General features: G+C 38.4%; 1 protein-coding gene across 1 annotated transcript in view; it reads left to right on the top strand.

Moving 5' to 3' along the window:
- Positions 1–25,222, top strand: part of mfsd2b (MFSD2 lysolipid transporter B, sphingolipid) — a 112,451-nt gene extending 87,229 nt beyond the window's left edge. The window contains exons 8-14 of the mRNA XM_051924934.1: positions 1,549–1,670; positions 6,005–6,088; positions 10,597–10,680; positions 15,210–15,319; positions 16,353–16,496; positions 21,372–21,548; positions 24,689–25,222. Coding sequence (XP_051780894.1) covers positions 1,549–1,670; positions 6,005–6,088; positions 10,597–10,680; positions 15,210–15,319; positions 16,353–16,496; positions 21,372–21,548; positions 24,689–24,743 — 776 coding nt within the window. The 3' untranslated portion in view covers positions 24,744–25,222. The remainder of the gene's footprint in view (positions 1–1,548; positions 1,671–6,004; positions 6,089–10,596; positions 10,681–15,209; positions 15,320–16,352; positions 16,497–21,371; positions 21,549–24,688) is intronic.
- Positions 25,223–26,485: the final 1,263 nt, after the last annotated feature.

The raw sequence follows: 26,485 nt of genomic DNA, 5'->3' as shown, positions 1-26,485 counted from the left end.
TAATAACAGGCAGTGTGGTGTAGTGGTTAAGGCTTTGGACTACAAACCCTGATGTTGGTGGGATCAAATCCTGACACTGTGGCCCCGAGCAAGACCCTTTACCTGCCAGTGCTCCAATTTGAGAAAAGAAACATAACCAATTACATCTCAAATGTTGAAAGTCACTTTGGATAACTTTTTAAGAAACAATATAAATTCTTCTTTAAATCTTTCAAAATCATATGCTCATTAGTTGTAGCTTTTTTTTTTTTTGCAGTAGCTAATCATTGTAAAAGTTTGTAAGGATATTTTAGTAACATAATGAAAGTTATTATAAAGTGTTACCATGTTAACTTGCATGCTTGATTTCCTAATTCCGATTAATTTGAAAAAAGTATGCATAGTGTATATTTACTCCCAACTCTAAAATATAAAATAATGTATATCCTAATTCTTGGGAATACACATCTTTTCAATCATCAAGCACCCACCCACATGTGTCATTATATCTGGACAATTTGAAAGTGGAATATGGGTAGAAAAATTTTAAATAAAAAAACACAATTTGGAATACATTTCTGATCAACACTTTTCATAAGACTGTTTGCCACTGTATCTAACATTATCTAACATTAGATATTGGATTTCTCTTATGTTGCCAGATAGCTTTGTGATGTTTGGCAGACTTAATCAGTTTTCATTTCTTAAAAAAGTTTAAAGGATGTGTGACATCCGGCTGCTAAATACTGTTTGCGTTGATACTTGATGAGGAGACTGCAGGTGAAGAGGATTGCCAGACTTGTTGGGCTGAAAGGCCTGTCCTTTTCACTGTGTTCTAATGTCCTAAAGTAAAACAGCTGGGCTGAAAATGGAGGAAAAATCATAAATGCTTCTAAAACCTTAAGGAGAACATGAAAAAAGGCAAACTGAAGGACATTATTTCCTCCAGTTAACTCTGAATAGGTTGTGCTTTTCATTTTTTCTACTGATGGCTTGTAACTTTGTGTGTCTTTGGCTACACAACTGCAGAATGAAGAGTTCAGTAAGGCTAGCTAGCTCACTAGACCAAGACTAGTAAAAACATTAAAAAATGAAAATAACATAACATTCATAAACCCACCACCAAATATAATAATGATAACAAAAAGCTTAGCGAATATGCTATGATGATGTCTTTACTATCAGACTTCGTCACAACTGGCCTTGTACATCACTGTGCTGGGCCGACTTTATTCCCAGCTGCTCTTACACCGCCCTGCTTTGAGCATTTAGACACATCTGATGGTGCTGCCTGTGCCAGTGTCTATACGTAGATGTTTAACTGTGTTCCTAAATGGTCCGGGGTCATTGATACATAGATGTAGCAAAAACAGTTCTACAGTTTTTTTTTAAGGATTAATCATTCTAAAAAAATATTTACCATTGATAGGTGTGAGGGTGCTGCTGATATGTTACAGTTATAAACTGCCCTGGTTTCTAAATCGAAGTAATCTGCCTGTTTTACTTTGCACTGCCAACAGAATGACTGTATTTATTTATTTTGTGTCTGTTTGTGTTTGCATCACTTAGACCCCTACGCTCTGAAAACTGACAAGCCAATACCGTTCTTAAAAGGCCTACAGCTGGTGATGAAGCATGGACCTTACATTAAACTGACGGCTGCATTTCTATTTATATCTGTTGCCATTCAGGTAAGAATCTGGCTTCCCAAATGCGATGCGTTAGCGTTTCAGTTTCCTGAAGTAAACCAAATGTTGACTGCTGATTTGTATCCTTGTTGCGTGAAAACTAGGTGACTTGAATGTCATTTTCTGTTCATTTTGCTAAAAACACTAATCTCTCTAATGAGAAATGGCCTGTCCTGTATTTAGTGAAGGCCTCCAAACTGTTGTAGACCTTATGAATCACTCAGCAGGCATCACACTAGCTTCACTAGTATATTTTTTGAATACTTTATGCGCTGTTCTGTATGAAATAATAACAGGAGTATCATCACACATTTTATTCAGACAGGATATCCATTTACTTTTACCCCAAGCCTTTTTCCAACACTGCCGGGACAGCCCCTCTCTCCCCATATTACCCTATTAGAAAAAGCAGGTTTAAAAAATTTAAATCATAACACTTAGAACTATGACACTTGCAGCTCCGAAGCTGTGATATCTGCAATGAAAGGGGGGTTTCCTTCTGTTGCTCAACATGATGTGTAAGTAGAAGGCCACCACTTTGCAACTGGTGAGCAGTGCTTAGCCTGGATATCACAAAGCACATTTCTGGAGCAAGTCAAATGTGTTTCTATAACACAATTTACACAACTAGAAGTTAACTAAAGTGCTTTACAACAATATAAACCAGATAGCCAATTAATAATCAAGAGTAGAACATAAGAACTTCTAGTAAAAGAAGGGAAAAAACGAAAGTAAAATCAAAACAGACCAAACAATCACGGCATACACACAAATACAAATATAAATGAAAGAAGAAAATTGGAAATAAGCCCTTCAAAATGACCTAAAATCAAGTAAATAAAAATAGGTTTTTAATTGTGATTTAAAGTGATTAGATGTGGCAGTTGGTTTTATGCCTTAGAGAGAAACAACTGATGCAGCATTTGCATCAAGACAGCTCCTAGACAAACATCGAGAAAAACAGAATGGTTTGCACATTGTGTTTAGAAGGCTTATGATGGAGTGCCATGTCAAGAGTTCTGGAGGTGCATGAGAGAGAAAGGAGGACTGGAGAAGTATATGAGGATTGTCCAGGATATGTATGAGGGAGTGAGGACTCGGGTTTAAAAGCAGTGTTGAGGTAACAGAGAAGATCCCAGTTAGAGTAGGTCAGCATCAGGGATTGTCTTTAAGTCCTTGCCTCATTGATCTGGTCATGGATTTGTTGAGTCATGGGATAAAAGACCAATTCACTTGGTACATGCTATTTGCTGATGCCATTGTGTTGTGTAGCATCAGAAAAGAGGAAGAGCAAAGGAAGTTGGAAGACTGGAGAAGGGCCTTAGAAAATACACAGTTGAAGGTAGGAAGAAGACAGAGTATATGAAGTTTGATGATGATCAGGATTCAGAAGTTAGCCTGCAGGTAGAGCTACTGAAAAAAGAGTGGATACATTTAAATATCTAGGATCAGTGGTAGCCCAAGATGGAAAGCTACATGCAGAGATAACCCATAGAGTGTAGTGTGAATGGAATAATTGGAAGAAGGTATCAAAAGTATTGTGTGATCAAAGAATTAAGTTGAAGATTAAAGGTAAGGTTTTTAAGACAGTAAGACCAGCCATGATGTATGGAGTGGAGACATGAGCAGTAAAGGGAGAGCAGGAGAACTTAGTTGTGTCCCATGGATGTGTGAAGTTACAAAAAAGGACAGAAAAATAAATGGGTCAATCAGTGGTAGTACAGAAGTGGGAGAGATATCTAAGATAGTACAGGGAAGTAGGTTAAGGTGGAACAGACATGTGATGAGGAAAGACAATGAATATGATGGCAAAAGAGTGATGGGAAAGAGAAAGTGAGGGAGGTCAAAGCAGAGGTGGATATATGGAATTAAAGAAGATTTGAAGGAAAAAGGGTCTGATTGAGGTGGAGGAGGTGCCTCACCGAGCTACTGTATATCGAGAAGGATGACCAGGTATATGAACCTCACAAAGAAGTGGGAAAATGAGGAAGAAGAAGTAGTTGTTGTGGGAGCTGATCTCATTGTGAGGGGTAAACTATTTGAGAACCTAGGAGTCATTATCGCACCTCTAGGCTTCAAGCATGTTTGTGGAATGAACAGTAACAATTGGCCAATATACCTAAGAGACCTGGAAGAGGAGATAGACAAGCTAAGAAGGGGCTAAGCCATGTAAAGCTTTAAAGGCAAACAGTTAAATCCTAAAATCCATCCTGTACATCATGAGTCAAATATATATATATATATATATATACACACACACATTCATTTTTTGCCAGTCAAAATTTTGTCAACATCATTTTGGATTAATTGTAAGTGAGACAGCCATGAGTGCCAATAACCAGTGTAGAGGGAACTGCGGTGGTTTAAGCAGAACGAAACAAAAATGTGAACGGGCTTTTGACAAAAACAGGATCGGTTATATTAAGTCAGTACTTTACTGATCACTGATGGGAAACAGATGCTTGATTTTGTAATTTGTGGTTGTGTTGCCATTTTTGATACCTTCAACATAGATGTGCACCCTTAAGTAAGCTTGTTACAGAAATTAGTCAGGAACTGTTATGGCGTGGATTTGCAAAAGAAAATTAAAGATTTAGGCTATATCAGTGCTAAAAGAAAAATGAAAGACATAGCTGGTGAAATGTCATGTCTGCAACTTTCTCCTTAATCTTCAGTGTGGAAATAACCTCTCTCTAATTTTTTTCATAGTACAACATTAGGCCAGTTTTGCTTCTAACAGTGTCTTACCTCCTTTTACGTCAATGACTCTAACATAAAATGTCTCTGAAAACAATACTTTATAGTCTCACCCATAAACAAGAACAAGATTGCTGCTTAGTTGACTACTGGGCTTTCGGGACTTTGGCGAGTCTCAAACAGAATACAAAGTGCACAATTCCCAGAGATGAATGAAGCCATAGCAGACATTTTTCATGAATTCGGCTGCATTCCTTTGAGCCACTATAAAAGAAAGTCAAATATTTAGGTTGGCTCACATGAATAGAAAAATGAAATCATTTTAAACACATGGGACATACTCTTCCTTCTATTAGCTCATAGACTAAAATGCAACGTTCATAAATAAACTGATGATTGGATGGGAGGAAATACTGTAGGAAACCTGCCACTTAGTAGTTTTCCTCAGATGTTTAACTTTTTTGCTTGTTTAACTTGCATATTGAGCACATGCATGATATATTTCAGCACTCTATGTGATTAACTACTCACAATCCACAAAATTACTTTTTCGCTCCGATGCACCCCTAGAAATCATTCTGTCCACTAGACTTTTATCAGGCAAATCTGCTTCCTCTCAGTTCAGAAGGTTTGCCATGAAAGTCACAGCTGGATTATTCTTCATCTTGGAGGACAAGAGCAGCAGTTTGGTGACGTGTAGATTAGTGTGCACTGCCCATAAGCCTTAAAGGACATCTTCTATCTAGAGACAGCTCAGCTTGCCCTTCCCTAACTCTAAGGTTAGTTGTTTAATAAATTACATTATGTCAAGCACCTTCTCAGAATCTAGAACTAGACCAGGCTAAGAGTCATCCATTGCTGAACTGCTTGTTTAGGACCTACACCTCCATGACTCTGGTCTGGATTAAGCGGTTAGAAAAGGAAATGACAGGAAAAAGCTGCCTGCTTTATAGAAACAAGGAAGCAATTCTGCCATGCAACGTTAGTAAGGTTCACCAGAATTGTGCTCACCAAGCAAAGATGCCAATTATTTGGCAAACACAAACTTTCTTTTGTGTCTTCTATTTATTCACATACAGCCTGCACACAAGATTTCTGCTTGAGCCCTCCCTGATATGTTGGTGTTTTCACACCCTGCTTTATTTTCCATTCTTCTATTCTGATACTCCTTCAGATATAGCAGGTTCAGCAATATTTTGGTCTGAGCGACCACAAGCCATTTACTGTATATCCTGAATATCCACAATAATTTATAGGTAACACATGTCCTAGTGGGTGGCATGGAAGCACAAATCGGTGGTCACAGGATGACCTCAACTGGTATGGCGCTTCCATGTTTTCCTCATGATGGTCTGGAGTTTTCCCTAAACTGGCCCAAAATGACTGAACATAGGAAAACCCTTGTAACAGACCACCATCCTTATCTGTAGCTGCTTCTTGACTTATTCCTGCTGCACCCCACACGTGCCAGTCAACTGGATTTAGGCAGACTTGATGATGGCAAAATTAATTTACCTGAATTAAAGTTAATTTCTAAACACATTTATAAGTTATTCCATGTAAATAAAACAACAATTGGTGCACTGATTTGTATAAAGTCAAATGTTAAACGACTTCCTTTTGAATTTCTGTTTTCACAGATGGTGCAGAGTAATTTTGTTCTCTTCTGTACATATGCTGCTGATCTTCGAGATCATTTTCAAAACATTGTTCTCACGATTCTAGTAAGTACTGCACTTTTGCTTTTCATTCAAGGTTTGAAAGGATGGAAAAGAAAATAATGACATAAAATTATACTTTGTGCCCCAATGGTTATGTTGTTTTTTGGCTGAGATTTACCTTCTTCCTCGGATGAAAATATTTAACCTGCTTCACATAACATTGTGGGAATGTCTTCTTCTTTGCTTTGTAATTAACTTGTGACTAAATCACAGCCTTAACTTTTTCAGTGCTGTACATGGCAGATTATACTGTGCTCAGGAATTTCAAACCCATGGGAATACTTACTGTGGACTGAAGTGGCCAAGTTACACTGTATAGATATACAGGTCACAGGGGAAAAAGAAGTGGATGTTCCTTCTTCTAAAAGAACAGTATATGGAATTCATTAGTCTTGGTAGAAAGACAAGTGCCTCTCCTTTTACTCATATAATCCTCAGCTATTGTGTTGTCTCATAAGAACAGAAGAAGTCTGACAAACAACAGGAGGCGCTTTAGTCCATCAAGTTTGCATTGTTAGCTCACGGTTAAGTTGTCCCTACATCTCATCCAGACACTTTTTCAAAGTTGTCAAAGGATCTGCTTGAGCTAGATATTATTGTATACATATAAATGGTGCAAACTATGTATACTTTTTTGTGTATTTTAGTTGGTATTGTGTTTTTGTTACTGTTCTCGGGAGACATACAAGTAAGAGTTTCAGTGTATGGAGTACACATGACAGCCGACTTGAACTTGAACATGGGGATGGAGCCTCTCCAAGCAGCACTGGATGAAAGGCAGAAAACAATCCTGGACAGGGTGCCAAGGCCATTGCATTGTACACCCCTATACTCACAGAGGGGCCAATGTAGAATCACCATGCAACTTAACTTACACATAATTTGGGGATGTGGTACGAAAACTTGGGAGTACCTGGAGCCAGAACCATGCAGATACAGGGAGAACGTGTAAACTCCAAATAGAAGATGACCAGGTGATGGTTTCAAAACCACAAAGTTTCACCTGTGAGGCACCTTGCTGCCAAAGGCAAGGTTTTTCCTTCAATAGCCACTTCACCAATAATTGATTTTTATTGTCAACATCCAAACCACTCATCAAGTTGCTCAACTCTTTATGCTCTAAGCACGTTACAGCACTTATCACTTCCTCTGATAATTCAAACCAACAACTCTTCAGCATTGCTTTCACTTTTAGTAAGTGATGAATCAATGCAAGGGGCTGTGAAAGTATGAATAGAATATTTTATACTTATACTGTGTGATCACAAGAGGGCACCAGAGTGCCCTAAACCACAGTCCCATCAATACACCACATGTGTAATAGAATAAAGTAAAAGACTTTTATTCCTTTTTTCAGGCACCTTCTCACAATCCTCTTGTCTTACAGTAAAAATAATAATAATAAGAATAACAACAACAAGCCACCAACTATCCAATAAATGATCTGCTGGTTCTTCTTATCCTTCCTCCTCCTTCGACTCCAACTCGCCCATTTGTAGCAGTGGGCTTCCTTTATTGTCAGACCCGTGCTTCCGGTATCATTCCGTCCCCTCTAGGATGCACTTTCGGGTCATAGACAAAGTAGAATGGGCCTCCCCTGACAGTGCCCTCTCCTGATCTCAAGGGATACCTACAGGGCTGCACTTCTGGACTTCATTTCCCTAGCACCCCTGCAAGTGTCCCAACTAGGCTCTTACATGAAGACCACTACCACCTAGCATATGGGGGATGGACCCACTCCCAATTTCCGGCTTCCTCTGGTCCCTCCATTATTTTATACTGGCTGGGCATGATATAAAAAAACTGGACACTTCTATACTTCCTTAGAAGGCTGGCATCCTTCAACATCTGCAGTAAGATGCTGCAGATGTTCTATCAGACGGTTGTGGTGAGCGCCCTCTTCTATGCGGTGGTGTGCTGGGGAGGCAGCATAAAGAAGTGGGACGCTTCACGCCTGGACAAACTGGTGAGGAAGGCAGGCTCTATTGTAGGCACGGAGCTGGACAGTTTGACATCCGTGGCAGAGCGATGGGCGCTGAGCAGGCTCCTGTCAATCATGGAGAATCCACTGCATCCACTAAACAGTATCATCTCCAGACAGAGGAGCAGCTTCAGCGACAGACTGCTGTCAATGTCCTGCTCCACTGACAGACTGAGGAGATCATTTCTCCCCCAAACAAAGTGACTCTTCAATTCCACCCTTAAACGGTAACGTTATACAAAGTTATTGACTGTTATACTGTTATGCCTCACACTCTCCACCTTGCATTTTTTAACTTGCACTTTGTTTTTTATCAGTTTTTAATTAATATTGTTTTTATCAGTATGCTGCTGCTGGAATATGTGAATTTTCTCTATCTATCTATCTATCTATCTATCTATCTATCTATCTATCTATCTATCTATCTATCTATCTATCTATCTATCTATCTATCTATCTATCTATCTATCTATCTATCTATCTATCTATCTATCTATCTATCTATCCATCCAGCTGGCCAATGATGTTTCTGTCCTGGTAATAACTTATGCTCTCTCCTGACAGGGATGCCTGTTCGTATGCCACAATAGACATTAATTAATTAACCAGGAGTGACCTTTGCCCTTGGGCATAATTAGTCTTTGCATTGCTCATCTGTAAAAGGATAAGTTCGGTATTTTTCACATCAGTTATTTCTCCACAAACATGGTATATATGCTTTTACCACATGAAACGGTGTTCTAAAGTTAGGTGTTTTCTTCAAATTAAAAAAAAGATACCTTTCTCACACTTACTGATGAAGTGGAAAAAGTTTTGTTATATAAAAACAAGCCTTCAGAGTTTTCCGATTTACTCTTTGCCATTGTAATTGCCAGAACTTAATTTATAGAAAACATAATTTTAGAACACAATTGTAAATGCATATATAGTTTATGAAGAAACGGCTTTGATTTGAAAAATATTGAACTTATCCTTTAACATACTCATATATTCATGAAGACGGACAGCGTACAGTTGCAGCATTCTTCTAAATGACATTTACCATTTTTTCAGAACAGAAATGCACAAATAAGTCTTGGCATGTGAACAAACAGCAAGCAGCTCCACGTTTTGCCATCCACTCTTGAACAGTGTATTAATATGTCAATAAAAGACGAACTGGGCACTGGTGAGTGGAGGTGTGTGCAGATGTGGCTCCTTATCCCAGTTAGGCACCAGATATTGCCAAAATAGGCTCATTGGTTCAAAAGTGGAGTAGCCTCTTAAGCATTCTGTTTACGCCAGGAAAAACAAGCCAAAAGACCTGTTATGTGTAACAGAAACATGTAGATAGTAGGACTTTAGGGACCTTCAAAATGCAACTTGATGTTATTTTGGAGGAATTAAACGGAGAGGACTGGTGGGTTTTGCCGGACTAAATGGCCTATTCTCATCTAAATCTTTCTAACGTTTTAATGTAAATATCAAAACATCAACATATAGTAGAAAAACCTATGTCTAGTGCCCATTGCTGTACTAATGCAGAATTAGTACATGCCCTCCATGTGATATGATTTGAGATAGTCACCAACGCACAGCCGAACACTGCAATGAGGACAGTAAAATTGCGTTTCTTTGCACACTTATATTTTTTTTTCCTGTTGCTTGCAGGAGATAGAATGTCAGCGCCGGACCTGCATGATCGACATGCCCATTGCATTATTGCGGGCTACACAGTGCAAGGTTTAGTGACTTCCACATTTCCCCTGACACAAACATTGACAGTTGCCGCATTGTGAACAGTGCATAGGGGCCTAATGTCTTGCTTGATTGCAATTATCTTGGCTTTTTTTCATGCAGCTACTGTCGCACCACCGTGAATCTTCAGGCGAGCAAATTTACTGGGCACATCACGGCAGTTTGGTCACACAGTGCCATATCATGCATCAGTTTCACTTTTCATGTCAATGTCTGATAACCAATTCACATTGGCATCACTATCGCTCGATTCAAGTAATGTTTCAATTTCAAATAATTCTAAAGCTATCTTTACGGCTTATCGTTTTGACATTGTGTTTTTTGTTTGAGGCTCCACCCCACCCAGCAATACTGAGGAGTTACCATAAAGTGCCAGAATGCATAGAAATACTCCTGGCCTTTTGTAGCACAATGTTATTTCAAGAGTTAATCAGGCTTAAAGTATATCATTACATGTCACCCCATACTCGATTTGGGTTTAACCATAAGTATGTAGAATTCCAAGCCACAGTAAAGGAACTTAATATATGAATGATTTAGTTTAACAAATGGAAATTGGCCTGGTGGACTCTGGATGGCCTGGAGTCCCGTCAAGTGTTGCATTCTGCCTGGCATTCTGGTGACCTGTGCTGGTCCTCCTTACATTCAGTTACACTCATCCAAATGATTCTACCATTTAGAATTCATACTGAAGCTGAACTATAAAATAACTTTTTAAATACAACAAACTTTTATGATTAGAGAACTGCACCCTTAATGCAACTCTCGAACTCTCTTTTCTTTTCTTATCCAGATGTCCGCTCTTGTGAGCATCCCATTTTGGCAGTGGTTTCTGCAGAGGTTTGGCAAGAAGACAGCGGCATACTGTGGCATTTCAGTAAGCTCTTTCTTCTTCTTTGTTTTTGTCTTTTTTTTTTCCAAGGTCACTCCACCCTGATTAACAAAGCTTTCCATTTTGGTCAGTATCTCTGATAGGAACCATAGAATTAGGAAGCAGCACAAGAGTCTTTTATTAAAAAGTGTTGCTCAGTAGAATGGCTGAATTCTGTGTTTGCGGTAGTGAGTTTATAATAATAGCACAATGGGGAGTGTTGCTGTCAAAGATATATCACAGGATCTTAAAACAAGCTTTCAGATTCAGTTCAATCCAGTACTCTACTTGTATAGCGCACACTTCTCCATTAAGAAGCTCAGAGTGCTGCACAAATTGATGTGACTTAAGCTGCACACTATATAACATTCAACAAAGCCTACAATAAGTATGCAAACAAAGAAGAATCTAACTGGAATGAAAACCGCAGTACAGAAGAGGAAAATAATGTTAATTTTGGGCTGGCAAAACAAATGGTTATCTGATTGTTTGGAATTCTGTTACACAGCCAACAAAGCATTGTGTAACTGATCTGTCCTTCGAGGGTGTGAAGGTCTCAAATCTGCTCTATGAGACTGAAGGCTGGGGACACGGGTGATGAACATAGGATGTGGTGGTCACCTAAGTGCTTCCAGGAAATGTGTGGTCAAACAGACCCCTCTGGCCAGTCTACCACAGCAGGCTCCACGATAGATCATACAATCTGTGTGATCAAACATCCCCTTATTAGCTAATAAGGTGAAAATCTATCTTAAGTGTTGGCAACCCATACCATTACACCCACTGCTCTTATCATGCCTGGAGGAGATAAAAGGCATGAAGATCAGAAGATGAAGAGCTAGGTAAAAGAGTATTAAAAGTCTAAAGGAAAAGGTCATCTCAGAAGAAACAAATCAAAAGTGGAAGGAAAAGTCTAAAGAAAAGAAGGAGATTAACCAGATGTGTTTGTTATGCCAATACTATTAAGCTAATACCATGTTATATAGGTTTGCGGTGATGATGTAATTCACCACTTTTGATCTGTGATGTCAGTCACGAAACTGAAGGTTGCCATGGCACTGGTAAACAAAATGGCAGTGTCCTTGAACAAGGAGCACAAAATGGTGATTTATGTTGCATATTCGGAATGACACTGCGACAGATTTAAAACGTTTGAACCCAAATTATTATTATTTTTTTTTTTTTAAAGAAAAAAAAAAGTTTTCATGAAACGTGTCAATATTTTATTACTCAAATTGTGAAAAACGACCAACAACGATTTATTTCTTGTAAAGCCCAAAATGGGCCTGAACAGTCCCTGTTTTTTGACAGCACCCTAGCCTTGACTCCCTAAGACAGGAAACAAACTTATAGAAAAAAAAAAAAAAAGGACAAAAACACACTACAGGTAATCGTCGACTTACAATCACGTTCGGCTCCGCCAGTCATATTGTTTGTTTCATATCTTTTTTTTTTTTTTTTTTTTAAATAATCATTCTTAGCACATTGTGTAGATTTTCTTTATTTTTGTAAATTATTTTTTTATCTTATTATTTTGTTTTGTTCGCTTCACAAATCCTTTCTTTGTCGGTGTTACATCATCAGTGTTCACTGTATTAACTGTGAGAGTTGGAATTGTACTGGCAGAGTTTGAGCACTCATGTTTTCTGTTTTAACATTCAACCTGTTAATAATAAACATTAACAGATAAAGGTGGTGTCATTAACCCTTTGTGGTGGTTCGCATGAAGCAGCACATCGCGAGTCACAACGCAGAAGCTTTGGAGGTTAACCGGATTCAAAGCCAGAGCACAGCAGTCCAGTACAATGGGATAGCTGTCCTTCCACTTAATCACAATCATTTTACCTTTCTGCCATGCTAAAGCTTTATGTGACTGAATTCACCGGGCACATCATGGCAGTTAGGTCATACAGTGCTGTATGCATTAGTTTCACTACATGTGTCAACGTCTGGTGACCAACTCCTATTGTCATCACTATCATACTTTTAAACTAATGGTTCATTTTGAGTTTATTTTAAACCTGGCTTTATAGCTTTTCATTTACACGCCATTGTGTGTTTAGGTTAAAGGCTGTGGCACATTTATGAATATTGATGATTTACCATACAGTGGCATGATTTTTGGCAGCATTATGTTTTTATATACTGTCTCTAGTGCTATTTAGGGCTTAACACAGTACATGTGAACAATACATATCTGGGAGTGCAGCTGGATGATAAATTAGACTGGACTGCCAATACTGATGCGCTGTGCAAGAAAGGACAGAGCCGGTTATACTTCCTTAGAAGGCTGGCGTCCTTCAACATCTGCAATAAGATGCTGCAGATGTTCTATCAGACAGTTGTGGCGAGCGCCCTCTTCTACGCGGTGGTGTGCTGGGGAGGCAGCATTAAGAGGAAAGACGCCTCACGCCTGGACAAACTGGTGAGGAAGGCAGGCTCTATTGTTGGCATGGAGCTGGACAGTTTGACATCTGTGGCAGAGCGAAGGGCACTCAACAGGCTCCTATCAATTATGGAGAATCCACTGCATCCACTAAATAGTATCATCTCCAGACAGAAGAGCAGCTTCAGCAACAGACTGCTGTCACTGTCCTGCTCCACTGACAGATTGAGGAGATCGTTCCTCCCCCAAACTATGCGACTCTTTAATTCCACCCGGGGGGTAAAGGTTAACATTTAACATTATACAAAGTTATTGTCTGTTTTTCACCTGCATTATTATCATTCTTTAATTTAATATTATTTATTGTATCAGTATGCTGCTGCTGAAGAATGTGAATTTCCCATTGGGATTAATAAAGTATCTATCTATCTATCTATCTATCTATAGTTTAGCCCAAGAGAAACTTGGACTTAACCATTTTTAATAGGAATTCTGAGCCCGAGACAGACATGGCGTTAACACCAAGGATGTTAAACCAATAAGTCTGCAACAAAATACAACACTAAATTGTAGTCAATAACTTGGCAAAGATCTAAAGCCAGGAACACTGAATCTCAACAACTGTGTGAAGTGCCATTATTTTAAATCTGTAACCTCGGACAGCCACAAAGTACATGGAGCTGACCTCATCCCGTCAAATCTGAGACGTTACGCACCACAGACTTCCAGTTTCCTGTGTAGTAACAACATAGTAAAGTAGACAAAACACTGACCAAATAGTGGTGCCAATGAAAAGCAACATGGTGTCTCAGAAGAACATGAAAATATTTCAACAACCAAAAAAATGAAGCTGAAACAGAAAATGAATGAAAGAAATGGATTCTATATAACAAACACACACTAACAGGGACAGACATTGAGATGTTCAAGGCAGAAAAAGATAAACATATCACAACTTGGTGTAATGTCATCACTGGAAAGGTATTTAAAAATACACGAAGGAGGAGAGAGAAAGAAGTAAAATTTAGTGTATGTTTTCACACAGACATATTTACAGTATAATAAAAGGGTGAGTGACACTGGCAATTCACTACAGTAGGACACACCTGCAGCAAAGGGGTTCAGGGTGGGCAAACAGGGTTTCCTAGGAACAACAGAGACCTGAACATGAAATGGCATTATTTTAATACATTTAAAAATTATAAAAATTCTGAACACAACATACTGTAAACTGGGCACTTTAAAAGGTACAGTACACAGCAGCTATTGTTTTCCCCAGCCCTTCATCTTACTGTATAATTGAAGAGTTGTGTAATCCTAGAAAAAATAACACTGGTCTACAAAAAAATATTTTTTGTTTGCTTCTGGGAACTTCAGAGCAGCTCTTTATTAAGTTTTTACTCTGATTTCATATATGCAATCGTTATTAAGCCAACACGTCAGGTTTTTGAAATACACATCATTGACGTTTTGACACTTTTGAATATCAATATATCTTCAGTAACATTCTGGCTCCTGTATTCTAATATACTCTCAGCATATTCTCCACAAGCTCAGTATAATTCTCTGCTCTGTGGCTGTCAAGAAAATTCTGGACAACCTGCACGAATGAGGGTGCTGATTCAGTTGGCTTCAGTTTCTTTTTGAACTCATCGTCAAGCATCAGTTCACGGATTTCAGGGCCAACAAAAACACCTTCCTTAATTTTGGCTTCACTTTTCTTGAGACCAAACTTATTTCTTAAATGCTGAAACTCATCACCTTTACTGTCCAGTCACCCTAGTTGTCCAAGACCTGGAACATCATAACTAAAAAATGGGACGTGCTGGACGAAAGCGGTTTTCAGATTTGGAGTCAGCAAGTGAAATTTGTTAAAGTACAGATGAAAGAATCCCAGTAGCAAAATGTTTGTTGACCAGTTTAAGTTACATTATTTCAGTTACTGTACCTTTTTGTGTATTTTTCGGCTCTGGTGGCTTGTTAATACTGACAGTTTATGTTTTTAAAACAGTACTAGGCTTTAGTAAGATCCTAGCAGGTCTGCTAATAATATGCAGCTCAGTCTGTGACTTATCTCAATGAGTTGTTCAGATGATCGCCATACATGTCTTCATGACTGCTGTTTTTGTTTGGTCTTCCTCTCCTTCAGTGGATCATCCCATTTGCAGTTATGCTGGTCAGCATCCCTAATATCATAGTGGCTTATGCAGTGGCTTTGTCGTCTGGTCTGAGCGTGGCAGCCTCTCTTCTTTTACCATGGTAAGAAGGCCTTCACGATCTTGAACTGGTTTGAGGGTTTGAAAATGGGGGAATTACACTGGCCTGCAAAAAAAAAAAAAAATGTACTCCCGTCAGAAATTTTAGGTGTTTTGGCAACAGGCCTGCTCTATCACATCCAGGTTTTGAAAAATTAAGGCTTAAAATTGAAAAAAGTAATATATTAAAAAAATTATTTACACTTGAAACAATTTCACATTATTGAAATTATTACTTTTAAAAGAGTTGTCACTTACTACATTTTTTCCTTTTATAGTCCTGTGAAGGTGTTTCACGGTAGAATGCCCAACAGAAGTCTGTTCCGTGACGTCCTTGTTGAATCTCCTCATGTTCAGACGCCGCTCCCATGTTCTAGCTTACCGTTTGCTTACCAGTTATCTGGTCAAGACAATGGATGAATCAACCTGACCGTGCACATTTCTGTAAAAATAAACAATAACTTTCTCTCTTCTGTACAATAAAAAGGCTTCTTTTAGACCTTCTGAATATAAATTCAGTTATTTTGAAGGGAAAAAAAGAGAGAAAAAAAGTACAACTTATTGCATTATTTTCAATTATTTCCACCTCAGCTAACATGAAGAACGAGAAAGAGGAACATTTTCCAGCTTAAAATGTGCTTCAAAAAATGTTCGGAGCATGAAAAATAATTATGCCATAAAACAAATGTAACTTATTTAAAACAAAAAAAAAGTTTATTTTTCCCCAAAATAGCTATTTTTATGTAACCCAATAGAGAAAGTGGTAGAGAAATTTCAGAAATGGATTCAGCACACCTAAATCTAAAAAGTACACTTTTTTTATGGTGCAGACCAATGTTATAGGACCGTAGTTTCAAAAAAATCACTTTGTTTTGAACACTGCCTTTTCATTAGTAACAATGTGATCAACTATAAAATCAGCTTTATGTATTCATCACCTTATAGCACAAAAGTTGACTGGAAGAATGTACTTCAGGTTAGACCTTGGCAGAACTTGTCAGGAAGACGGATTTATTACTTTCTTCTTTTCTTTTCAGGTCCATGTTGCCTGATGTGGTTGATGACTTTAGATTAATAAATCCACACTCCAAGGGACATGAAGCTATCTTCTATTCATTTTATGTGTTCTTCACAAAATTTGCAGCTGGAGTTTCTTTAGGAGTGTCAACGCTTTGTCTTGAGTAAGTTTTTACTTAGGTCAATAGAAATTGATAGAAGCTACTTTGTAATGCTTAGACTACTGCCCCTGCGAACCAGACAAGTGCAGAAAATGGATGATTGGATAGCTTGTAATGATTTTCGATTTGTTTGGGTTTACGCCTGACTCTCATACATAGTGGATACCTACATGTACAAGTGTGTTTAGTCTTGAATTGAAGGAAGTCCTAAGATGTAGACTTGAATACCACTCTGTAGCTCACAACTGATATTTACTATCAAAAGTACACAGAGTCTTGCAAATGTAAATGGATTCACCGAATGACGGGTTACAGAGATGGATTTGTCCAGAATATGTAATGGTGGTGGATACATTGACAGCTGACGTGAAAGATGGATGAAAACTGAAGTGGTTAATGCGCAGTTGGTAACCCCAACACAATCATAAATATCTCTGGTACAGATCAGAAAGGAGGGGATCAACCATTCCACTGAGCCAGGAAATATTTGTCAAAGATACTTTCTGTCCTAGTACTCTAGAAAGAAAGCATCTAGAATTAGAAACAGTCTTGCTGGGTATGCATCTGGCCGTCTGAACTTGATGCCACTAACGTGTCTCGGAGTGATGAGGCCTTCACGATGGAGAACACAGCAAAATGGTATCCGCGCTGAAAATTAAGCAATTGGAGCCATGAAACAACTGCAGGACCTGATTAAAGTGAGACTTTAGTTACAAATGAATTCCCACGGTGTGCTCGGCTGAACAGGTTATTTTTAAGAACATTTTTTTTTTTTTAAATATATAAACAGTTGAAAACCATTAAGCCAAATTAGAATATTGCATTGAGATGGCCCAATATTTTATTTAATAGTAATACATTAAAATATAATACCAGCTGTTATTTCGACTTCATCAGCAATTGTGTATTTCTATTACATGAAAAATTATGAAAAAAGAATGTCTATAAAATAACTTCATTTTTTTCTTACTCATTAAGGGGAAAAACAGTTGAATATTCAGGTAGTTTATATCTTAACATGATTTAATTGTAGACTAAAAAAGTACATTGCTTTTTTATTTGGTTCACATTACTGGGAAAGCTCCACTGAAGCAGAAAATAACTCTTATAAATGAAATTGTGTTAGTTACTAAATAATTACACAGTGATTAGTTTCACTTCACATGATTAAACGTTAGGTTACTGAGAAACATATATCTTCCCTGTTTCTAATTTATTCTTTCATTTAACCTAAAATTGACAAACATTACAGTTTTTATACACTTTGCAACCTTTGGAATTGTTTAATTTTATTTATATTTTCAGGCATTTTGAATTGAAAAATGATGCGTCTCCAGCTTAGCTAACAAACACATTCAAGTTATTATTTGTAGCTCATCCAGACAATCAATCATTACATAAAACATCACAACTAGAAAAGCAAACAAGAATACAAGTAAAGCACAAAATGATGTGGAAGCTCTCCTGGCCCTAAGTTTGACCTTCATTTTTATAGTCCAGAGATGGGATTATTAAATAGCTTTGTATATGCACCCTGCTGATGTGTGGTGAGCAGAGATGTGTTTGTGACATTCTTAGTACCTTTTTACCGAATAGGTCCACGCAATTATGGCTCTCTATCTTCTTCTTCTTTCGGCTGCTCCCATTAGGGGTTGCTACAGCAGATCATCTTCTTCCATATCTTTCTGCCCTAAGCATCTTGTTCTGTTACACCCATCACCTGCATGTCCTCTCTCACCACATCCATAAACCTTCTCTTAGGCCTTCCTCTTTTCCTTTTTCCCTGGCAGCTCTATCCTTAGCATCCTTCTCCCAATATACTCAGCATCTCTCCTCTGCACATGTCCAAACCAACACAATCTCGCCTCTCTGACTTTGTCTCCCAACTGTCCAACTTGAGCTGACCCTTCTAATGTCCTCATTTCTAATCCTATCCATCCTCGTCACACTCAGTGCAAATCTTAGCATCTTTAACTCTGCTACCTCCAGCTCTGTCTCCTGCTTTCTGGTCAGTGCCACCGTCTCCAACCCATATAACACAGCTGGTCTCACTACCATCCTGTAGACCTTCCCTTTCACTCTTGCTGATACCCGTCTATCACAAATTACTCCTGACACTCTTCTCCACCCATTCCACCCTGCCTTTACTCTCTTTTTCATTTCTCTTCCACAATCCCCATTACTCTGTACTGTTGATCCCAAGTATTTAAACTCATCCACCTTCGCCAACTCTACTCCCTACATCCTCACCATTCCTCTGACCTTCCTCTCATTTACACACATGTACGGCTCTCTATATGAAAAAGAAAAATCTACCCTTTACCAACTTCCAACTCTACTCCTGCATTCTTATTGAAAAACTTATTTCAGTTTGACAGCATCACTCCTATTTGCCCCTTCATGATTCTGAATTCTATCATGTCGCCGCTTAACCTCCAACTAAATAGATTTAAATCATGTAATCAGCACAAATAATTCTGAGATGCCAGCTAAAGCTCTGTCCATCCTGTTTGCAGACCCACTGCATTGCCAAATGTACAGATTTGGATCTGCCACAGTATGCAATTTGGTAACATTACAGCTCTGTGCTATAATCCACTGCCATTTGTAATTCATGTCATTAGAGATTCTGCAATATTATGTTTGGGTGTTTCCCCTCTGGAACAATTTTATGGATACAAGGGAAGTGCTACTGTATTGTCATTTTCTTCTTTTCATGTTGTCTTTGTATTTATACTGTACACGCCTATCAGCACGATGTACTACACCCTTTACTTGGTGATAGGGATCTCTTAGGCCACGGATGTCAAACTCTGGTCCTGGGGGGCTGCAGGTTTTCATTCTAACCATCCTCTTCATTTGTGACCAGTTTTTGCTGCTAATTAACTTCCTTCACCTTAGTTTTATTTAGCTTGACTCAGGCCTCTTAGTTATCTCTTTTTCCTTAATTAGCAGCCAAACAATAATGAGGCACGAAACAAGCCACCGCATGAGCAGCTCACCTGTGCCCATCACACGATATCTGAAAATAAAGAAAGGTGAAGGTCTCAGTAAGGTTGATCTCTTAGGTCGCCAACACATTTTGACGGTGTTCATAGAAAAATCAACAGATTTGGAAATGTCTGCTCTGGTAGAATGAGAGCAGCAACAAGCCATGGAATTAAATAACGGGTTTAATTAACAGCAAGAATCGGCTTCACATTAAGAAAGTGATTGGAGTGAAATTGTGTGGAGCATGAAGTCCCTATTTAGCTGGTCATCTTTTGGCTCGTTTCACATCTCATTTCTGTTTGGCTGTCATTTAATGAAGAAATGAATCAATTCAGTGGACTGAATCCTTACAGGGCTACTCAAATGAAGGGAAAAAACAATTTAATTAGCAGTGAAAAGTGACCATTGATCAGGAAAAGGGTTAGAATGAAAACCTGCAGCCACTGCGGCACTCCAGGCCAGAGTTTGACACCCCTGTCTTAGGTGGTATATACTGTACAGTAGTTCAGAGGTGTCCAGCTTTGGTCCTGGAGGGCCTCAGGGACTGCAGGTTTTCCTTCCAATCTCTTTGTTAATTAGTGACCAAATTCTGCTGTGAATTGATAGATAGATAGATAGATACTTTATTAATCCCAATGGGAAATTCACATTCTCCAGCAGCAGCATACTGATACAATGACGTCTTTTCACTTCCTTTTAATTGATGTGTTTAACATTCTGAATTGCTTCTTTTTTCCTTATGTAGCAGCCAAATAAAATGAGATGTGAAGTGAGCCAATAGATGAGCAGCTCAGTCTCTTTTATCTCCAACAAATTTTACTTCAATAGTTTCTTACTGAGAAGCCGATTCTTGCTGTTAATTAAACCCGTTATTGAATTCCATGGCCTGTTACTGCTCTCATTCTGCCACAGCAGACATTTCCAAAAGAGCACAGTCAAAATGTTTTGCTGTCTGAGCAGATGAATGTTAACGGAGACCTTCAATTTTCTTTATTTTTAGATATTTTATTATGCACACAGGTGAGCTGGTCACATGTTGCCTCGTTTTGTATCTCTTTATTGTTTGGCTGCTAATTAAGGAAGAAAACACTTAAGGAGTCTGAGTGTTAAATAGCAAGTACATCAAAATTAAGAGAAAAGTTAATTAGCAGAAAAAAAACTGGTCACTACTAAAGAAAAGGGTTAGGATGACCTGTATCCCTCCAAGAGTGGTGTTGGAGACCCCTCTTAAACATTCAAAAAAATCCTTTATGGATTGGAGAAATAGCAATAATAATGTGTGATCATTTTATATTTTTCAGGCCCCTTTACAAGATTAGTCTGTTACAATGGAGCACCCACAGGTTAAGTGACTTGCAAAGGTTATACAGGAAGGCAAAAATTGACAGACTTGTGGAGTTGAGTCCTGGGCCTTAACCACTGCACCTGAAATTGGGGTGGATATTTTGAGAGGATTTCTTATAATTAACTGACAATTTTTTATATAAAATTATCACTTAAAGCTATTAATTCCACAGAAATAAAGCTTACTGCATATCCATGTAAAATGCCATGGTTTTTCCAGCATAGAAGTCTGTAGTACTAGGGTGTTGTGCCGTGTTAGCCGTTATAAATGTAGTGAGAAGTCAAGCAAAATTACACCTTTTATTAGCCAACTAAAAAGATTACAATATGCAAGCTTTTGAGGCAACTCAGGCCCCTTCTTCAGGCAATGATTACAATGATTACATCTTGCCTGAAGAAGGGGCCTGAGTTGCCTTGAAAGTAATCTTGTAATCTTTTTAGCACAGAAGTCATAATGCATCTAATTATCACTTTGTTTCTAACAGAATTCTCTTCCATCTACTTGTAACTGCACATTACTCCGAGTCTGCTCTTTTGTTACAGATTTGCCGGCTATGATACAGGGGCTTGTAAACAGCCCCCCCACGTGGCCTACATCCTGAAGCTGCTAATTGGAGCGGCCCCAGTAGTGTTCATCGTGATGGGGTTAGTCATCCTGCTGTTATATCCAATAACTGAGGAAGTCAGAATACGGAACAAGCAATCCCTCTCTGAGCTCAGGTAATCCTTTTCAGTATGGAGAAGTACCAGTTGGCTTTGTATTTGTCTTATAGAAAATGTGTCTGCATGGCAGACATTACTGTCTCATGTTAAAAACGGTAACTGAGTAAAGAATAATGCATTCCAAAGTATAACAAAAACCAAATGAGCTGCAATATATACAAATAACTACAAGCTAAAAATTACATGTGAGATAATGTTGTATCTAGCAGAAGGGGTGCACCATTGGTGGGACCCCCCTAGAAAATTTTCACATGATTTCCATTATTTGGTGAATTCCTAAAGTTTTCAGAGCCCTTTGCGTTTTCCACATTTTGTCATACTCCAGCTTCATGCCAAAATCATTTAAATTCATTTTAACTCAAAAACCCACAGGGACAAATGCAAAAACAAGATTTGAGAAATGTTTGCTAATTTATTTAAAAAACACACACACACACACACACACGGAAATTTGGGGGCGGAGTGGTGGCTCTGAGGCTAAGGATCTGCACTGGTATCCCGAAGGTTGCTGGTTCGAATCCCCGTCACTGCCAAAAAGGCCACTGCTCTGCTGGGCCCTTGAGCAAGGCCCTTAACCTGTAATTGCTCCGGGGCGCTGTACAATGGCTGACCCTGCGCTCTGACCCCAAGGGGTATACGAAAACTACCAAATTCCTAATACAAGAAATTGTATAAGGCGAAATAAAGAACAAAAACAAAAAAAAAACAAAAAATATCCCATTGACACAAGTATTCAGAACCTTTGCTGTGGCACACATGAATTCTGGCTCAAATGCATCCCATTCTTTTTATCGTCATTGACATTTTTCTACACCCTATTTGGAGTCGTCCAAAGATTCTATAAATCATAAAAATCAGGCAAGAAAGCACACACAAGCAAGGGAAAGGACGTTGTCCAGTCTTGGATAGCAGGCTAGGCATGGAGCGGACCTTCATACCCTTGCCCCCAATGACATGTGTAGTGTGACCCCAGATGTTACCAATAGTAGCGTCACAGTTACTGCTGCCAAAACGATACTTTTTTTGGTTTTCCCCCATTGTTAACTTTTCAGTCAGGATGGATTTTTCTGGGGGCCAACAGCGATGAGATTTACTTGGTTATTTCTTTTCATGAATTGACCAGTCAGTGAGTCTATCAGGGAGTTTTAGGTTTTTATACAGTATATGTATTTATCAATTTTCCACATTGCTGCCACAGCACTTAATAATTGAAGACCTGAAGACACTGCAGCCGACTTGCATCCACTTTACCTTCCTTGGATTGGCTATGGCTTTCAGAAAACGGGGAAGCAAGTGTGGTTCTAAAATAAGCAGAGATCTGAAGTTACAGCATAATTGGTTAAAACAAGTGAATGTTAAGCAGTCTAAATGAATACAAAATTCTTATTGCATAATGTATCCTTTCATTATATATCCTGACAATTTTATTTTGCATTATGTAACTGTATTGGCGATGGAGCAAAGGCCTTTTTCCAAGTTTAAAAAAAATGTTCGCCCAATACCATTATGTGGACTCTGCTTGATTAGAGAAACAGCCATAATCATGCAGCAAACTTTTCCATGACGCGTTCATTTTTTTCAGTTGTATTATTGTTATGAGCATGTGTGTGCCACTGTCCATGTTGGTAATAAAATGTTAGATGTTCTGTAAGTGTTGCACAACTTGTCTTTATGGGCTTAAGTGCCACAAAGTAACAGGAACCTAACAAGCTGTATGGACAAACCATTCTTTTACTGATTGATACAGTAACTCTTAAGAGTGCTAGACTTACCATTTTGAAAATGGCAAGGGCTTGCAGCATTGTAGGCAGGTCAAGGAGTAACCCAGGACTGGGCACAGGTCCAGTGTAGGTGCCCCCATGCAGTCATGAACAATCACACATAAAGAGCCAAATAATCAACCCAGCAAGACTTTAGGATATGGGAGGAAAAAACAGCGTAGAGTACCAGCAGGGAAAGCCTTACAAGCCATTTGGGAATGTGCCAAACCCAACACAGGCAGACAGTGGCCAGGCCAAGGACTCAAACCCGGTCTGCTGAGGCTGTGAGGTAGACATAGCATGGCCTGCCTTATTTTTACTTTGTATATAAATAATGGATCATAAAATGAATAATAAAATACAAGATGTCAGTTCAGGTTTTCCTGCAAATCCTGGATGATTTTGTGCACACATTTCTGATATTTCATGAACCCACTATTTGATACTTAATTTCACCTACCCATTTTGTGAGGTTTATCATATACATTAATTTTTTGAAAAATTTTTCAAACTGAAGCTTTAACTTTTTTGCTCTTGACACTGGAATGGCTCCTGCGAGTTCATTCTGAAGACACACACATATCACAGTACTGAAGTTTATAAAGCATACAAGCATACATTGATTACATCTTGCCTGAAGAAGGGGCCCGAGTTGCCTCAAAAGCTTGCATATTGTAATCTTTTTAGTTAGCCAATAAAAGGTGTCATTTTGCTTGGCTTTTCTCTACATTCATAATGGCTAACACGGTGCAACACCCTAGTACTAAAGCATACAATAAAAGCCAGGCATTTACATGAACTTATGCTCCACCTTGTGGCTGTTTGTGGAACTGACTAAGATCTTCATGGGCGATGATAAAGAAAAAAAGTCCAGAACTTGACGATTCCTACATAAAGCTATAGTAAACTATTGCAGGGTAATATGATCAAAAAATGCAAAAAAAAAAAAAACAATTACCTCTGTATACAGAGCAAAATCAACTGGAGCAACTTTGCTCAAATTCAGAATGTGTCTTGCGTTTTTTGTCATACTGAATGATTCAATTACAAGTCCAAAGTGACATATTACATTGTGACACATAAAGAGACTGAGACAGATCAAACCTAATTCTGTTGATAACAAAGTTGACATTTTGACCAGGTAATAATGTTTCCATAATATATGGTATGATAAGGCAAAGTAACAATGAAAAGATTGAGTTCTTTGCTGCTCTGCACAGTTGTGTTACTGTAGAATCCTCAATTAGTAGCAGACCTTTCAAGGGACCCAACAGTAGGTGAAATTAATACAGAATATTAACATTAAATAAAACTCAGAAAATGTTTGTTTGTTTATTAGCTCCTTAATTTACTGAAGATTTCTTTCTTTCATAACAGAAAACAAGGTCCAAGTCCAGGAAGCCAAGTAAATGAAGAAAGAAACATTGCATAATGGACTGTGAAGACACCTGCGGGAACCTCAGATTCTGGACTCCCTGGAATGTGCAAGAGATTGGTGTATATTACACCGAGAGAAAAATAACCTATTGCTGTATTTTTATCACATGAAAATATTAGTTCTCTATTTTATAGAAGGTATAATGAAAGAAAAAAACTATATGTATATTTGCATACATATTTTTATACTTGAATGAATGTATATATTTTTTGTATTTTCTTTAACCTCCATTCACCTGAGTTATCATAAAAAAATATTTGCGCAGTTTATGATACTGGTGTTTCTAAATGAAAATGATAAAATGTAGTAAAACATACATCAGAATAAATCTGTTTTGGGTGGCATAGTGCAGTCTCACAACTCCAGTGACGTGTACAATTACTGGTTGGATATCAGCCATGTGGAGTTTGCTGGTTTTTCCTGGGGCCAAGAGAGTTTTCACCATGTATTCTGGTTTTCTTCTACATCCCAAAGACACAAAGTTAACTGGCAACTTTAAACTGACACTGAGTGAGTGAGTGTGTCTGCATTAAAAGTGGCTACTGCCTTATGGATGATGATGATGATGCTGGAAAAGGATCAGGCAACCCCAAAATGGAAAACCTATTTGAATGGGTGAGTGTGGCGCTTTGCCAAGAGCCCACATTTAAAAGTCTATAGAGCTTCTGATGTATTGCTGAATATTAAATCAGATTCTTAAGGTGTATCACTCATTTTGAACCGATACTCATGGGTTTCAAATACAGTAGGCACACTTAATGGCCACTATTAGGAAGTACACCTGCTTGTTAATGCAAAAACTCTGCTCTTCCAAATAGCCAATCACTAAAGTGGTCACTAAATATGGCATGCAGCCACCGTCAAGAGGTTCTTCTAGTTAACATTAGGATGGGAAAGACACACAATCTAAGTGACATACAGTAAGAGGTGGTCCCAATATCTAAGAAAGTGCTGCCTTCTTGGGAATTTCACATACTACGGTTCCCAAGAGTTTACAGAAAATGTCGCCATAATAAAAACATTCAATGAGGGGCAACTCTGTGAGCAAAACCACTTTGTTAATGAGCGAGATGAGAGGAGACACGCGTCAGTGGATTATCAGAATTTTTCGGACTTGTGATATTTCATCTTGCCACTTCCTAGTTTTTACATGAACTTTCAGTCGATAACTTTGGGGAAACACAAGGTCTTTATTGATTTTCTACTTGGTCCATGCAAAAAGCTTTTAAAGATTATTTCTAGTTTCTTTTTTTTTGTGAAAGTAAATACAAAAACTAAACACACTGAGTTGGATCACTACAAATACAACTTGACCACAAAAACTCAAAACTATCCTACTTAATTTCTTTCAATATGACTTAATGAGATGAGAGGTCAATGTTACATCACAACTTGGTTAATTGAGTAGTATTGTTTTCTACTAACTAGCATTTGGATCTGCCAATTTGATGGGCATTAACATGAAATTTCCTATTGCGTAAACTTGTATTTACCGTCTGCTCCACTGCACACAGCATTATCCTTACAACAATGGTATGCAGAAAAGACTTGAAGTGCAAGGGCAACAGCAGCAGAGGAGTAAACCGGGTTTCACTGCTGTCAGCAAAAAACAACAAGATTAGGTTACAATGGGTAACTGATCAACCAAGCTGGAAGGCTGAATATGGAAAAATGTCACCTTGTCTGCAAATTAAGATTTCTACTAAAATATGCGGATGGTAGGGTCAGAATTTGTG

The sequence above is a fragment of the Erpetoichthys calabaricus genome, chromosome 3 (assembly GCF_900747795.2).
Source record: "Erpetoichthys calabaricus chromosome 3, fErpCal1.3, whole genome shotgun sequence".
NCBI classification, from domain to species: Eukaryota; Metazoa; Chordata; class Cladistia; order Polypteriformes; family Polypteridae; genus Erpetoichthys; species Erpetoichthys calabaricus.
The sequence above is the reverse complement of the archived record's forward strand: the minus strand, read 5'-3'. Positions and strand labels throughout refer to the sequence as shown.